A 15,648-nucleotide genomic window follows, 5' to 3' on the forward strand; every position below is an offset into this window, starting at 1 on the left:
CATAGACACAAAAGTCAAAGGTTGAAGAAAATCATGCAAACAAACAACCCCCTTAAAAAGCCTGGAATGGTCATACTTATGTAAGATGATACAGACTTTAGACTTAAAAAGACAATAAAGGACATAGATAGACACTTCTTGATGTTCAAGGAATATGTGTACCATGAAGAAGTCACACTCATAAACATATATCCGTCCAAATGAAGGACCAGCAAAATATTTAAAACAATTGATGACGGATCTGAAAAAAACTCATAAATATCAGCACAATAATAGTAGGAGACTTCAACACTGCCTGTCATGCCTTGATAGGTCATCATAGCAAAAATAGATAGATGGAAGGAAATAAGAAAGCTTAGAGCAGAAATTAATGAACTAAAAATACAAAAAAAAAAAGCCAATCTAAATGATCAATGAAAATAAGAGTTGGTTCTTTGGAAAAATAAGTAAGATCAACAAAACCACTAGCAAAAATCACAAAGCATGGGAGAGAGAAACCTCATAAACCAAATTAAAAATGAAAAGGGGAAGATTACTACAGACACTACAGAAATTTAAAGGGTAATGAGAGATACTTCGAGAAACTCTGTGTCACAAACATGAGAATGTGGAAGAAATGGATAAATTCTTGGACTCTTATAACCTCCCAACGTTGAACCAAGATGATCTGGCATATCTAACAGACCTATTATTTATTGAGGAAATCAAAATGGTAATCAAAAGTCTTCCCAAAAACAAAATCCTGGGGCTGGAGCGATAGCACGTGAGTAAGGCATTTGCCTCATATGTGTCTGACCTGGGTTTGATCCCCGGCATCCCACAATGGTCTCCCCAGACTGTCAGGAAAAATTTATAATGGCAGAGCTAGGAGTAACCCCTGAGAGCCACTGGGTGTGTCCCCCCACCCCCCAAAAAAATCAAGCCCAGATGAATTCACTAGTGAATTCTTTTAAACCTTTCAAGAGGTTCTACTGCCAATTCTTTTTAGGCTTTCCCAGGAAATTAAAGAAACATAAATACTCCCAAATAGGTTTTATGAAGCTAACATCACAATGATACCAAAAGTAGACAGAGATGCTGCAACAAAAGAAAACTACAGACCAATATTCTTGACAAACACAGATGCAAAGATCCTTAACAATTTTCTAGCAAATAGGATCCAATGCCTCATCAAGAAGGTTATACACCATTACCACGTAGGTTTAATTTCAGAGATGCAAGGATGGTTTAACATATGCAAGTCAACCAACATAATACACCATATAAACAAAAGGAAAAATAAAAATTGTATGATCATATCAATAAATGCAGAGAAAAACATTTGATAAGGTCCAAACATCTATTTTTGGTTAAAACTCTCAACAAAATAAAAATGGAAGGAACTTTTCGCAATATAATCAAGGCCATTTACCTCAAGCTCATGGCAAATATTATACTCTATTATAAAAATCTGAAAGCCTTTCTTCTAAAATATGGTACAAGGCTGCCCCCTTGTGCCACTTCTATTCAACATAGTACTGGAAGTACTTGCCATAGAAATCAGGGGAAAAAATATCAAGGGCATCCAGATAGGAAGGGAAGAAGTCAAGGTCTCAAATGTTTGCAGATGACATGATACTATATTTAGAGAACCTAAAGACTCTACCAAAGAACTTCTAGAAACGATAGATTCACATAGCAAAATGGCAGGCTACAAAATTAACACACAAATATCAATGGCCTTCTTATACACTAATAATGATAGAGAATAGATAAACATTAGAAAATTTTCATTTACAAAAGTATCACAAAATCTCAAGTATCTTGGTGTCAACTTAATCTAAGAAGTGAACGAACTATACAAAACAAACTATGAAACCCTGCCTCGAGAAATAAAAGAGGACACAAGAAAACGGAGACACATACCCTGCTAATGGATTGGGAGGATCAACATAATTAAAATGGCAATACTCCCCAAAGCATTGTACAGGTTTAATGCAATCCCTTGAAGGATACCCATGACATTCTTCAAAGAAGTGGATGAAACACTCCTGAAATTTATTTGGAAGAACAAATGCCCAAGAATTGCTAAAGCAATCCTTAGGACTACATTAAACTGAGAAGCTTCTTCACCTCAAATGAAACAATGACGGGGCCGGGCGGTGGCGCTGGAGGTAAGGTGCCTGCCTTGCCTGCGCTAGCCTAGGACGGACCGCGGTTCGATCCCCCGGCATCCCATATGGTCCCCCAAGAAGCCAGGAGCAACTTCTGAGCGCATAGCCAGGAGTAACCCCTGAGCGTCACAGGGTGTGGCCCAAAAACAAAACAAAACAAAAAAACAAAAAAACAAAAAACAAAAAAAAATGAAACAATGACTAGGATACACAGGTCACCCACGGAGTGGGAGAAAGTATTACCCAAGCCCATCTGTTATGGAAACTAATATCCAAGATATACAAAGTTCTAACAGCGTTTAACAAGAAAATAATCACCTAATCCATCAAAAAATGGGGAGAAGAAATGAACAGATATTTCCTCAAAGGAGAAATGCAGATGGCCAAAAGGCACATGAAAAGATGTTCTGCATCACAAATCATCAGGGAGATGCAAATCTAAACAACAATTAGGTATTAGGTATCATCTCATGCCAGAGAGACTGACACACAACACACACACACACACACACACACACACACACACACACACACAAAAGAACAAACAGTGCTGGTGGGGGGATTTGGGGAGAAAGAAACTATCATTAATTTCTAGTGGGAATGCCATCTAGTCCAGCCCTTATGGAAAACAATATGAAGATTCCTCAAAGAACTGGAAATTGAGTTCCCATATGATCTAGCTATCTCACTTCCGATATACCCTAGGAACACAAAAACACAATACAAAAATGACCTCTGCACCCCCTTGTTTATTGAAGTACTATTTACAATAACCAGAACCTGGAAACAACCCAGATGCCCAACAAGAGAGAAGTGGCTAAAGAAACTGTGGTGCATTTACACAACGGAATACTATGCAGCTATTAGGAAAAATGAAGTCATAAAATCTTTCTATATATGGATGGTAATGGAGACTATTATGCTAAATGAAATGAGCCAGAAGGAGAAGGATAGATATAGAATAGTGTGACTGATCTGCAGGATATAAGAAAAATAAAAGATAGATGGCAATAATATCCAGAGACAATAGAGCGGTATGCCAGGAGGACCAGCTCATGACATGAAGCTTGCCACAAAGAGTGGTGAGTGCAGCTAGAACACTTACTACAATGATAACTACCATAATAATGATAATGAGGGAGAGAGACAGGCAGGAGTTTGGGGTAGGGCATGGAAATGGGGGGACATTGATGGTGGGAAGATTGCACTGGTGAAGGGTGGTGTATCTAATAGAGGGTGAATATACAAGACACAGCTTGGCAGCTCTCACAAGGAATAAGGAGGTTCTTGAATTATGAGCAGAGTTTAAAATATAATGTCAGGACAACAGTAGGGTGTGGAATTGTCTGAATCAGGTGTTACCTGAGTATGTTTACATGTTTATATGCACTTTTCTGCTGGTTCTGCATAAGAAATCTCAGGGAAGATACTCAAGAAGTAGAGGGTATGGGTTCCATCAGAGCAATTCTGCCATGTGGGTCTGGTGGAGGGCATTTGTATGTCCGTTTTCCACCTTCTGGATCTTGTAATGCCTACTGAAGTAGCAATGATAATCAGTAATCGAATCTCCCCTCCCTCCAACCTCTCTAAGAAAGCACAACTATCCTTTTAGCAGTCGCTCACCTATTCTTTTTTTGTTTGTTTGTTTGGTTTTTGGGCCACACCCTGTGACGCTCAGGGGTTACTCCTGGCTATGCGCTCAGAAGTTGCTCCTGGCTTCTTGGGGGACCATATGGGACGCCGGGGGATCGAACCGCGGTCCGTCCTAGGCTAGCGCAGGCAAGGCAGGCACCTTACCTCCAGCGCCACCGCCCGGCCCCCCGCTCACCTATTCTTAATTTGCTTTGGTATGGCCTCACACAGTGTCCGTTCATTATTGACAAGGCTGCATAATTTACGGTCAGGGTTGAAATTATGCTTATATTATTTATTAATCCTGTGACCTAGGCCAGAGCCATTTAAACTCTCTGAGTCTCAGTTCCCTTTTTAATAAGTGATGATAAATCCTACCTTGAAGGATTGTTGAGAGGAATTGACAGATTAGTATTTGTTAAGTGTCTGGTGAAATGTATAACAACAAGAAAATACAGCATGACGAAGAACTCTTCTGAGCTGTGCATCAGTTTGTGAGGGTCAGAGATTGCAGTGATAGGATAGATGAGGTCGTAGGGGTCTCAAACTCAATTTACCTGGGGGCTCTAGGAGGCAAAGTCAGGGTGATCCTTGAGTGCAAAGTCAGTAGTAAGCCTTGAACATTGGGGGGTGTGACCCAAACATCTAAAACAAAACAAAACAAAAAATGATTCCTTTAGGGCAGGGCCACAAAATGTTGCACCGAGGGCCATTTGTGGCTCGCAGGCTGCGAGTTTGAGACCCCTAAGCATTAGTTCCCTTATACTAGCTATTTTATTTTATTATTTTGTTTTTTGGGTCACACCTGGTGGCACTCAGGGATTAGTCCTGGCTTTGCACTCAAAAATCTCTCCTGGCAGGCTTGAGAGACCATATGGGATACTGGGAATCAGACCCGCGACCGTCCCAGATCAGCTGTGTGTAGGGCAAATGCCTTACCTCTGTGCTATTACTTCAGCCCTTCATACTAGCTATTTTAAGTACTACTTCCCTCATATGAATACTGAGAAAGGGCTACTTACTCTACTAGAAGTTCGTATGAGTACTCGCTCACACTTAGTATACTGAGTAAGAGTTACTTATACTAGAGTGTAAGTGTGGGTAGTTACTCATTCTTAGATATTTTCTCATTCTAAACATTTAGTAACTATTACTTTCCTCATGTTAGATACTTAGCAAACATTACGCCTCTGTCCAAATTCTCTATTGGCACCAAATTGGGGCCCTGGGCTTCCTCTGTTCCCTCTTTTTTTTTGGGGGGGGATACCTGGCAGGGGTCAGAGGTACTCCACACTCTGTAGTCTGTAATTACTCTTGGTGGAGCATAGGGGACGGTATGAGGTTCTAAGGATTGAACCTGGAACTCTCATTTACAAGGCAAGCATGCTACCCACTGTACTAGCACTCTGGCCCCTTGGCTTCCTCTTTCTGAGAAAATCAATCAGCATTTTTCTGCTGTATGTTTGTGAACTTTTCATTTTAGGCTGCAGATGGACCCTTTGAGCTGTCTTCAGCTAGGTCAGAGTGCTTTTAAAATCAAACAATTATTTGTCTCTGTTACTTCACATCGTTTTTTTTTTTTTAATGTGTCTTTATGTAAACATTTTCACTCAGATATTTTTGGTCCAAGTTTTATAGGAATTGAATTAAATTGTGCCATGGACATGTGTCTTAATGAAGTCCAAAAAAAAATCTCTGATTTCAAGATATTAAGGCACAGATCTGAGGGAATCATATGAATAATATTAGAGAAATGAAACAAAATCCAAAACAAATAACTAACAGGTTTGGATATGAGCATTAACCCTATAAGTGACTCTCATTTGTTTTCATTTTTATAACTGCTGAAACCATTGCAGGCAGGAAGATAGGGGGACCTAGATAATGTAAGTTTTGGGGGGAAAGCTGAGTCTGAAACCTGAATAAGCCCAAAGGCATAGAGGCTTTTGACACAAAGGACCCATCTCAAGAGCCAGAAAAGCCATAGAATGCAGAATTCCAGGCCAACTGCTGCAAGCTTCTTGTGCAGACAGGTGGCTGGACCCGTAGCTTCAGCGCTGCAGCAAAGGGCAGGTGAAGAATATAAAACTAGACCATCAGGTGCTCCAAATTCCCCTTTGACAACCACCCTAGCAATAGACAGGGGGCTGAGCAGTTTGGGAGAAGTACATAACAACCAAAAAAGTATATATAAAGCCAACTGGAATAAAGAGAGGGTGCGAACATGTTGCCTGTGCCCATTTGCTGCCCAGGCACATGTGTTGCTACTGTGCGCATAATGCTGGAACACCTGTCACCTGCTTCTCTCCTCTTAAGATGTGCACTTTGGTATTTTTACACTGGGATGTGTACCAACTCTCTCTATTCTGGGGAAGCCTGTGTTCTCTTTTGAGCGAAGTATCTTACATCACCTCTCTCCTTACCTAGCTTTAGTTTCCAATAAACTTGTTCTACTTCACTGTCTCCTCCTGAAAAAATTTTTTTTCTGAGAGAAAGGTGACAGACCTAAGAGTCCTGGGTAAGGTCTAGGACTGATTTTCCTTTCTTGCAAAGAGCAATTTCTCTCTGCAGCCCGAGTCTACTGAATCTGAGAAATTGGGTGGTATGGATTAACTCCTGCACCATGCTAAGCATCAGGTGTGACACGATGGCTGTCTAGTGGGACTGGTGAGATGGGACTTGAAGTCTTTGACAGACTTTATTTGCTCTAAATCTTCCAGGATTTCTGGGGGTGACAGAAGTGGGAAGAGGGAAAGCAGTAGATTTCCTTCTTGAAATTTCCTTCTCTCTCTTTCTCACTTCCCATAAGTGACAGGGAAACTTCTACTGGCAACAAAACAGAGGCAATTTACTCAAGATTAAGCAGGATTTAACCCTGGGTTGGAGTATGTTTGTTTTCAAAATTTTGGACCTGAACAAGTACAGTGGGGTAAAGTGTTAGTTTGCCTCGAATGCACCTGAAGCAGGTTTGATTCCCAACATACCGTATGGTCCCCCAAGCACCATCAGGATTAATTCCTGATTACAAAACCAGGAGTAATCTCTGAGCACCACTAGTTGTGCCCCCTTTTATATGCATATACCTTCTCAGAGGCACAGCATCATGAAAAGAAACTCATTGTTTTAAGATGTATTTTCTAAGTAAGAGAAGACTGTTTGATTTTAAAGTGTCTGCTAAGTCTCTCATGTGCTGTCTTTTGTGTGTTTACATGTTATATTCTGTCATTTGCCTCTGAATTGGGGACTGAATTGAGGTAAGGACACTAAAATTTAGAGATATCTGGTAATTTTCCCAAGTGTAGAGAAAGTGTAGAAAGGACATAGCACTCAGATTTATAGTTCTTCGGAACATCTAATCATCTTCCATCTTGACTTGGGATTTTTCTCACTCTCTCCTGGGGCTTAAGTTCAAAGCAAATCTGATTGAAGGTTCTTGATCACGGTGGCAAGGAATTTTCTTTCTCCTAGTCAACATTTTTGTGGCTCCACATTTTAAAATGTAACTTTCCCATGGAGATGAGATAAATTCTTGCCTGCATCTAAATTCCACCCACCACTCTATTTCTCCTTGGAATATGCATTTAAGACAAAATTTCCTCTGTGTGTGTGTGTGTGTGTGTGTGTGTGTGTGTGTGTGTGTAGGGTCACACCAAAAGATGCTCAGGGCTTACTCCTAGATCTGTAATCAGTGATCATTCCTAGTGGGGTTCAGGGGACCATATGTGGTACCTGAGATTGAACCTGGGTTGGCCACAAGTGCCCTACCCCACTGTACTCGGTAGTTCTGGCCCTGTGACAGGACTTCTACAAGAGTTGCTGCAGTTCGTTGTAGACTGAATTGTCAGGACTTGATCTTTGGTGGAACACAGAATTTCCTTCAGATCCCTGATATCTGACAGGCTTAGTTTGAAGTTCTGCACTCAGAGGTTTAACCCCCAACTTTTTTCAACACAGGGCACCAAAGAGAAGTGCATGATAGGATCCTGCAGGGGTCCTCTCGGTGCTTTTCACAGTGAGAAGGTGCCTGTGGGCAAGAGGCCCTGAACAGGAAAGAGACTGGCCTGCTGGGTGGAGACTGGTGCAGACCGAGTGTTGCCTGGGTTTCTCTTGGGTCCCTCTTGGCAGGAGATGGGCCCAGGAGAGCTAGTAGCCGGATGCTGGTCTTTGGCAGAGAAGAGGCAGAATCACAGAGGGTGGCTGAGTGCTGACCAGGCCAAACTCAGGGACGGTGTGATGTAATCCTCGCGAGGCTCCAGAGGTGGATTCTGCCTAGTCTCACATCCCAGGAAATTTTAACTTTTAGTCCTGCAGCCATGAAGTGGCAGAGTGAGGGTTCAAACCTAGTCCTCCTGGCTCCTGAGCTTGTCCTGTAGCCACTTAGCTCAATAGACCTGAAGCTAATAGAATCACCCTTCTTTCTACTACCCCTCTAGAGAGAGAACATTCTCTGTCAACGCACTCACTTGCATATAGTAAACAAAACTGCTTTATGTTGATAACTCCTCCACTCCCCTTACCATCACCAAAACACTCCTAAGTTGGTCTTTAATTTTTTGCTTGTTTATGGGTTACACCTGTCTTACACCTCACATTTTTGCTCAGGGGACCATCTGCAGTATTGTAGCTCAAATCCAGGCTGAGTACTGATAAGGCTAACTTGTCCTATTTGATTTCCAGCCCCTGGTTTTTATATCCGTAACCCCCTCCTTCACGTTTGACCCCTCAGAGCTCAGCAGGCTGAAGGTGGGGTGCTAAGAAGGGCACGAGTTCCTCACCCTTAAAGCTATATGCCAGGGCCTTTAAATGACCGCAGACAGTCAAGTCCTATTCGGCAGAGGGCAGGGGGAGGGGGAAGAATTTTCTTGGCACTTGTTCTGTAGCTTCCATTAGCTGAACTGTCATCAAGAACAATGCTGAGTCGGGTCCTGAGTGATCTTTTCCTCTGCTTGGGTCCTTGCCCCCTGGCTCGCTGCCATCCTCTGCATGCTCCGAGGCATGAAGACAGGTCTCCACCTCATTCATTTCTCCAGAAAGGTGAGAGATGTTATGTAACTGTTAATAGGGAATAGTAGAGCCCCCGGGAGGTAGGAAGATGCCTTCAAGTCCTCCTGGTTCTCCTGCTGTCATGTTGTGTGTGTGTGTCCTTGAGCCTTTGCTATTTAACTCAAAGCCTGGATCTTTCCTGGCTTTGGGGACTGTCTTCTTCCTCCGAGGCTGGCTTTAGTTAGAGTGGAATGAGATAGCCAAGACAAGCTTCTAAGCTAAGACACTTGTCTCCTCTAGGCTGGGAAGACAGCCACTTCAACTTCTCCCCAGTGACACAGGCATCTCTGGCTGTTCTCAAGCCACCTGGGGAAGGACTCCTCTTCAGGCAAACCTCACCCTGCAAGACCTGAACCTCTGGTCTTTCTTTCTACTTCCTGGGCTTCCTGGGAATAAGGATCTTTGTTTCTTTCTTTTTTTTTTTTGGGGGGGGGGGGTCACACCCAGCAGCGTTTAGGGCTTACTCCTGGCTCTACACTCAGAAATCGCTCCTGGCAGGCTCAGGGGACCATAAGGGATGCCGGGATTCGAACCTCCGTCCTTCTTTATGCAAGGCAAAAGCCCTACCTCCACGCTATCTCTTCGGCCTGGACCTTTGTTTCTTAGCTGTGCTAAGTATCTGTGGAGAATCAACTGTTCTCTCCAACCACTGTGTGACCCAGAGACACAAATGCAGGGTGCTTCTAAGGCAGAGAATTGCATTTATGTATTTTGCTTCATTTCTTTCTTGCTGATATCTTCCCATCAAGTCTATGGTCTGTCTGGAGTTGGCGGTAAGGTGCAGGATGGGAAAGCTATCCACCTACTATTTGCATTTGTAAATCTTTTGGTGAACTTAAGGAGAAAATTTGGAAGGTCTAAGGTCAAACATCAACTCCTCTATTACGTTCTGCTATTTTCTTTGTTTTTAAAATACTTTTATTTAAACACTATGATTACAAACATGTTTGGGTTTCAGTTATAAAAAGAACGCCTCCCTTTACCAGTGCAACCTTCCCACCACCAATGTCCCCCATTTCCCTCCTCCCCCACCCCCTGTCTGTATTCTAGACAGACATTCTATTTTTCTCACTCACTACCATGATCATGATAGTTGTCAGTGTAAATATTTCTCTAATTTATACCTTTATATATATAATTTAGACCGTGGATCAGTCCTTCCAGCCCTCATCTCTATTGTTACTGGGTATTATTATATACAATAATATATATAATGTCTTTTATTTTTCTTAAATCCCACAGATGAGTGAGACTATTCTGTGTCTCTCTCTCCCTCTGACTTATTTCACTCAGCATAATAGTCTCTCTGTCCATCTAAATATAGGCAAATTTTGTCACTTCATTTTTCCTGATGGTTGCATAGTATTCCATTGGGTATAAGTACCACAGTTTCTTCAGCCACTCATCTGTTGTCAGGCATCTGAGTTGTTTCCAGATTCTGGCTATCGTAAATAGTGCTGCAATGTATATAAGTGTGCAGGCATTCTGCTATTTTTATAATAGCCTCCGCCACAGCAGGGTGGTTTTATTTTATGAAAAGAGCCAGTGGCAATATTGACTGAGTCTGTGGTGACGTCACCATGAGGATCTGGTCACTCTGATGTTGACAGAGCCGAGTCTTGTCTTAGCTGCTCCATGCCTACCTGCTGAGTGACAGTGCATTTTATCTGACAGTCTACATTTTTTATTACAAATGATTTGGGAAAGGGTCTTTTGGAGCCACATTCTTGGGTGCTCAAGTTTAACGTGGACTTTGTACTCAGGGATCACTCCTGGCAGGGCTCAGGGAACCTTATGGGATGCCAGGAATTGAAACTGAGTCAGCTGTCTTCAAGGCAAGCTTCCTACATGCTGCGCTATCTCTCTAGTCCCAGTAAAGAAGAAGTTCTTACTTTAAAAAAAGAAAGACCAGTACCACACAAAAGGACAGATGGAAAATTCTTAGCAAAATAGTAACAAATTAAATTTACCAATGCACCTAAACAACTATTATATATTTATATATCAGGTAGGATTAATTCAAGGAAGTTTGGTTTAATAACCTAAACCTAAAATACACCTAAAATCAATTAATGTAACATACCAAAAAATAAATATTCATCTCAACAGAAAAGTTAATTGTGACTACTCAACCCCAATACGATGCAAATTGGTTCAGAAAATTTGGAATAGGATGAAACTTTCTGGTAAAGGATTTCCTTGAAAAATGTGCCTTGGACATCATTCCTATTTTAATTTTGTGGACCACACTTCATGACTCTCGGGGGCTACTTCCAGCTTCATGATTGGAATTTGTCTCAGTGGTGTGAAAGGAGGAGTTGGGGAAGAGGAAACAAGATGATATTCGGATTGAACCTGAGTCTCCTGCATGTAGAACTCAGGCTGTTGAATTCTCTCTTCGGACCACAAACTTCATGATAAAACAGCTTATTTCTACCAACAGGCAAAGAAATCTGCTGTCACCTCTTAATCAACATTGTTTTAGTGAGTCTAGGCAGTGAAACTAGGTAATAAACATAAACAAAAGACATTCTTATTAGAAAGAGGAAAATGAAAGTGTTTGTATCCACAGATGACATAATCTTGTATGCAGAAAATTCTGAGGAATATAAACATAGACACACAACTTTTTAAAATGAATAAAGGATAGCAAGATGACAGGCTATGTGATAAAATTGTTTCTGCAATTATAAATAAAGAATAATAAAAATGAAATTCAAACCATAATTTTATTCAACAAATTAAATAACAGGAAATGTTTTTAAAGAAATGTGCACCTGTACATAAAAAAAAATCACAAAACGTTGTTAAAAGAAATTTTAGATGTCTAAAGAAAATAGAGGGACATTTCTTGTCTGTGGATTGAAAGACACACTTATATTAAAAAATATATCTTATCTGTTTCTAGGGCCACCCTTGGCAGTGCTCAGATTTTATTCCTGCTTTGCACCCAGGAACCACTCCTGGTGGCTACAAGGACCATACGAGATGCTAGGGATTGAATCTGGGTTGATGTTTTTCAAGGCAAGTATTCAATCCAAGGCACTACCTCCCAAGGCAAAAGTCCCAAGGTCCCAAGGTTCCAGTGCACATATTTTTAAAATGTAAGTTATCTCTAAATTGATTAATAGACACTGTAATTCCTGTAAGAATTCCAGAATATTTTATTTTGGCAGAATCAAAAAGCTTATGCTAAAATTGATATGCAAATAGACTAGCCAAAACTTCCTGGGTAAATAGAGTGGAAATTTTTTTATTTTTATTAATTTGGAGGGGCAGTTTTGGAGCCACACCTCATGTCGCTCTAGGCTTACTTCTAGCTCTGTGCTTAGGATTTATTCCTGATGGAGCTTGAGAAATTATATGAGGTGCTGGGAGGTTGAAACCTGGCTGTCTGTGCGAAGGAGGCACATTTTTTTTTTTTGAAGCAAGCACATTTTACCTATTGTTATTTCTCTCCAGTTTTCAGTGAAGGAATTTGTTTCCCAATTGCAAAACTTACTATTAAGCTTTAGTCATCGAAAGAGTATAGGATTTTTTTTTATTAGTGACAAACTCTCCACCCTTTTATTTATAATTTTTATTGAGGTCAATGTGAATTGCAAGTCTTTCACAGTTATATTTAAGGTATATAGTGATAGTGAATTGGGCCTTTCCCACCACCAGTGTTGACCTCCTTCTGCCATAGTTCCCAGCAGGCATCCCATTCCTCTACGCTTAGGCCCCTGGACTACTAGTGAAACAGGTCCCTTTTGTGTATAGCTTGCTGTAGATTGGGTCTTTTGATTCTACTGTTGTTGACTTTGGTAAAAATAGTGTAGTTTTAACATAAAAATAAATAACTACATTTTTTTGTTTGTTTTGGGGCCATACCTGACAATGCTCAGGGGTTATTCCTGGCTTGATATTCAGGAATTACTTCTGGTAGTGCTCAGGGTACCATCTGGAATGTAGGGGGTTGAACTCAGGTTGGCCACATGCAAGACAAGCACCCTACCTGTTGTACTGTTGTTCTGAAATGGATAATTATAAATTTAAGACACAGAATTTAGAGTCAAACATAGTTAATTGGTTAATTTGTACAAGATGCCAATGCATTTTTATGGGAAATGGATAGTCAGATCAACATGTGGTTACAGGAAAATCAGATACTCAGATAAAAGATATAAACTTAATTCTCACTTTATATCATACACAGAATCTAACTTTCAATGGAATACAAACTGAAATATTAGTGTTAAAACAACCAAACTATTAGAATAAAAATACAAGGTAGTCTTCAAAACTTTGAGTTAAGCAAATGTTTCTTTGGTACAATAAAAATGAGTACTCAGAAAAAAGAAAATTTTGTAACTTGAATCTCATATAACTGTATAACTCTGGGGCCAATGGTAGCCTGTTTGAGGCCCTGAGTTCCATCTCTCATACTGCAAACTTCCCACCCTTTGAGGACCTTAACATTGAGCACTGTCTTTCTGAGCACTGAACCTTTAGGCTCATCCACCAGGCAGAGCAATGTCAATAGTGTCCCCAGGTTTCCTGATCACAGCTGGACAAGATCACAATTTAAAAATTTAAAGTGGGGCCAGAGCAATAGCGCAGCGGTAGGGTGTTTTTCTTGCATGCAGCTGACCCAGGATGGACCTCGGTTCGATCCCTGGTGTCCCATATGGTCCCCCCAGGAGCGATTTCTGAGCACATAGCCAGGAATAACCTCTGCATGTCACTGGGTGTGGACCAAAAATAAAAAAAAAATTTTAAACCCAAAACTTCTTTCAGTTTATTCAAAATAAAAATACACATAGAATTATGAAAATTAGCTTTACTATTTCCACCACATACAATGATGTTGCTGTTTAAAAGGCTTGCAAATTGTTTTTCAAGTTTTTAAAGCTCATCTCGATCTCTCAATAAAGTATACCTATATTCACTGGGTACTAGCTTCTGGAAGGAGCTCTCTGGCAGTCTGCTTGCTATATCTTGAACTTCCTCTTCTCCTGGGGCTTTATCAGTTGGTTCAGGACCATGATGAAATTCTCTGTGCAGTTTTCCAGAATGTAAGTCAAACACAAACTGCTTGAGTTTCCCAGGAATTAATACTTCCCGGAAGTCTCCAAATACATACATATGCTTAAAACTGTCGATCACTATTACAAGGCAATCTGATGGCGTTTTCTGTATGTGCAGAAGAGGATGTCTGAATTTGTCACAGTCAGCATGTAAAAAGTTTATTGTACCTTTTTCACTTATTAATTGTTGAGCTACTTCATTTTGGAATATTTCTAAACTTTCTGTATCTTCTTTCATGTGGAAGAGTATGAGAAAAGGCAATCCTTCTTCCGTCAATTCCTCTCCATTTTCAAATGTTATTTCTCGAACAAGAGGAACACATTTATCTTGAATCCAGTTGTAAGTCCCATCAAAATTTGTCATGGATCCCAAGTACACCATATCTGGAGCAGAACACCCTGGTAGTTTGTAGATTATGTTGTCTCCACTAGTTCTTTCTGGTTTTGAAATAGCCCCAAAGGCAGAAAGGAAGGCACAATCATCATGTAAAATATTTGCTACTCTTTCAAAAACTCTATAGTTTTCTGAATCCTTTTGCTCAAAATATCCAATGATAATTCTTTTTTTGCGATCAAGAGTGGTGATTTCTGCTAAGCTGGTAAGCTCCTGAACAGGGTTACTCTTTTGTTGCCTGATGTTATCTGCGAGTGCTTTCACTGACCGCTGACCCCTGTATTCTCTCTTCATCATCATTCCATTACGGAACAATTTAAGGGTTGGGTACTTGCTTATCCTATACCTCTGGGCTATATCAGAGTGCTGATCACAATCAACTCTGGCAAAGACTACTTGATTTTCATTTGGATATTCTTCCCTAATGACATTGGAAGCTTCCTCAAAAATTGGATGCAACATCTGGCTGAAACGACACCTAAAAAGTCCTAGAATATATCATGGAGACACAATCTGTATCTTCTCTCTTGCTTTCAAGTGGTTCTTTCCTTTTAGCATTCTTAAATCACTCCCATCAGGGATCGGTAGTCGGGGTCAGTCAGCATAAAAATTTACTAAAGCAACATCAGCACGGTTTAAAATATCATCTATATTATCTGCATCAAGACTTGCTATATCAGTTGTTACAGGAGTAAAAACCCAAGTTACCAGGAGCAGCAGGGAAGCATCTGAGGTCGGGTAAGGAGAGGAAGGCGGCGGGATTCATGGTGACGCCGGCGGCCGCGGCAAGGACCAGCGTGGGCGGCTGGGACTGACCGGGTCAGGGTCTGGTGAAGGAAGGAAAAAGGCTGGGCTGGGCGCCGGGTACCGACGGTCGGCAGCGGAGGCTCCTCCCGGCTGTGGCACCTCGTCCTCGCGACCAGGAGCTCCAGCGGCAAACACCGGGACCAAAAAAAATATTTTTTAAGTAAAAGGAAAGAGAAGAAACAGATTGGGACAAAATATCTAAAGAATACAAATTCATTCAAACGCTTGTGTTCAGAATCCACAAATCTGTAAAAACAAGCGAATTACAGACAATAACTCTATTTAAAAATAGGCCAAATGCATAAACAGATATCCCTAATAAAAGTGGACAAAAAATAGACATGGCACCAAAAAAGAATGACTAATGGGGTCTTAAACTCGCGGCCTACGGGCCGCAAACAGCTCTCCATACAACATTTTGTGGCCCTGCCCTAGAGGAATCTTTTGTTTTGTTTTGTTTTGTTTTAGTTGTTTGGGTCACACCCCCCAATGTTCAAGGCTTACTACTCACTTTGCACTCAAGGATCACCCCGACTTTGCCTCCTGCAGC

At 41.0% G+C, this 15,648-nt stretch overlaps 1 protein-coding gene across 1 annotated transcript; it reads right to left on the reverse strand.

Moving 5' to 3' along the window:
• Positions 1 to 13,640: 13,640 nt before the first annotated feature.
• LOC126013215 (endoplasmic reticulum resident protein 44-like) lies at positions 13,641 to 15,200 on the reverse strand. Its single transcript, XM_049776203.1, is given in 3 exon segments — positions 13,641 to 14,776; positions 14,894 to 15,014; positions 15,016 to 15,200. Coding segments are annotated over 3 exon segments (1,224 nt in total). The 5' UTR covers positions 15,058 to 15,200; the 3' UTR covers positions 13,641 to 13,715.
• Between the last annotated feature and the right edge of the window lie 448 nt (positions 15,201 to 15,648).

The sequence above is a fragment of the Suncus etruscus genome, chromosome 7, assembly GCF_024139225.1.
Source record: "Suncus etruscus isolate mSunEtr1 chromosome 7, mSunEtr1.pri.cur, whole genome shotgun sequence".
Classification (NCBI taxonomy): Eukaryota; Metazoa; Chordata; class Mammalia; order Eulipotyphla; family Soricidae; genus Suncus; species Suncus etruscus.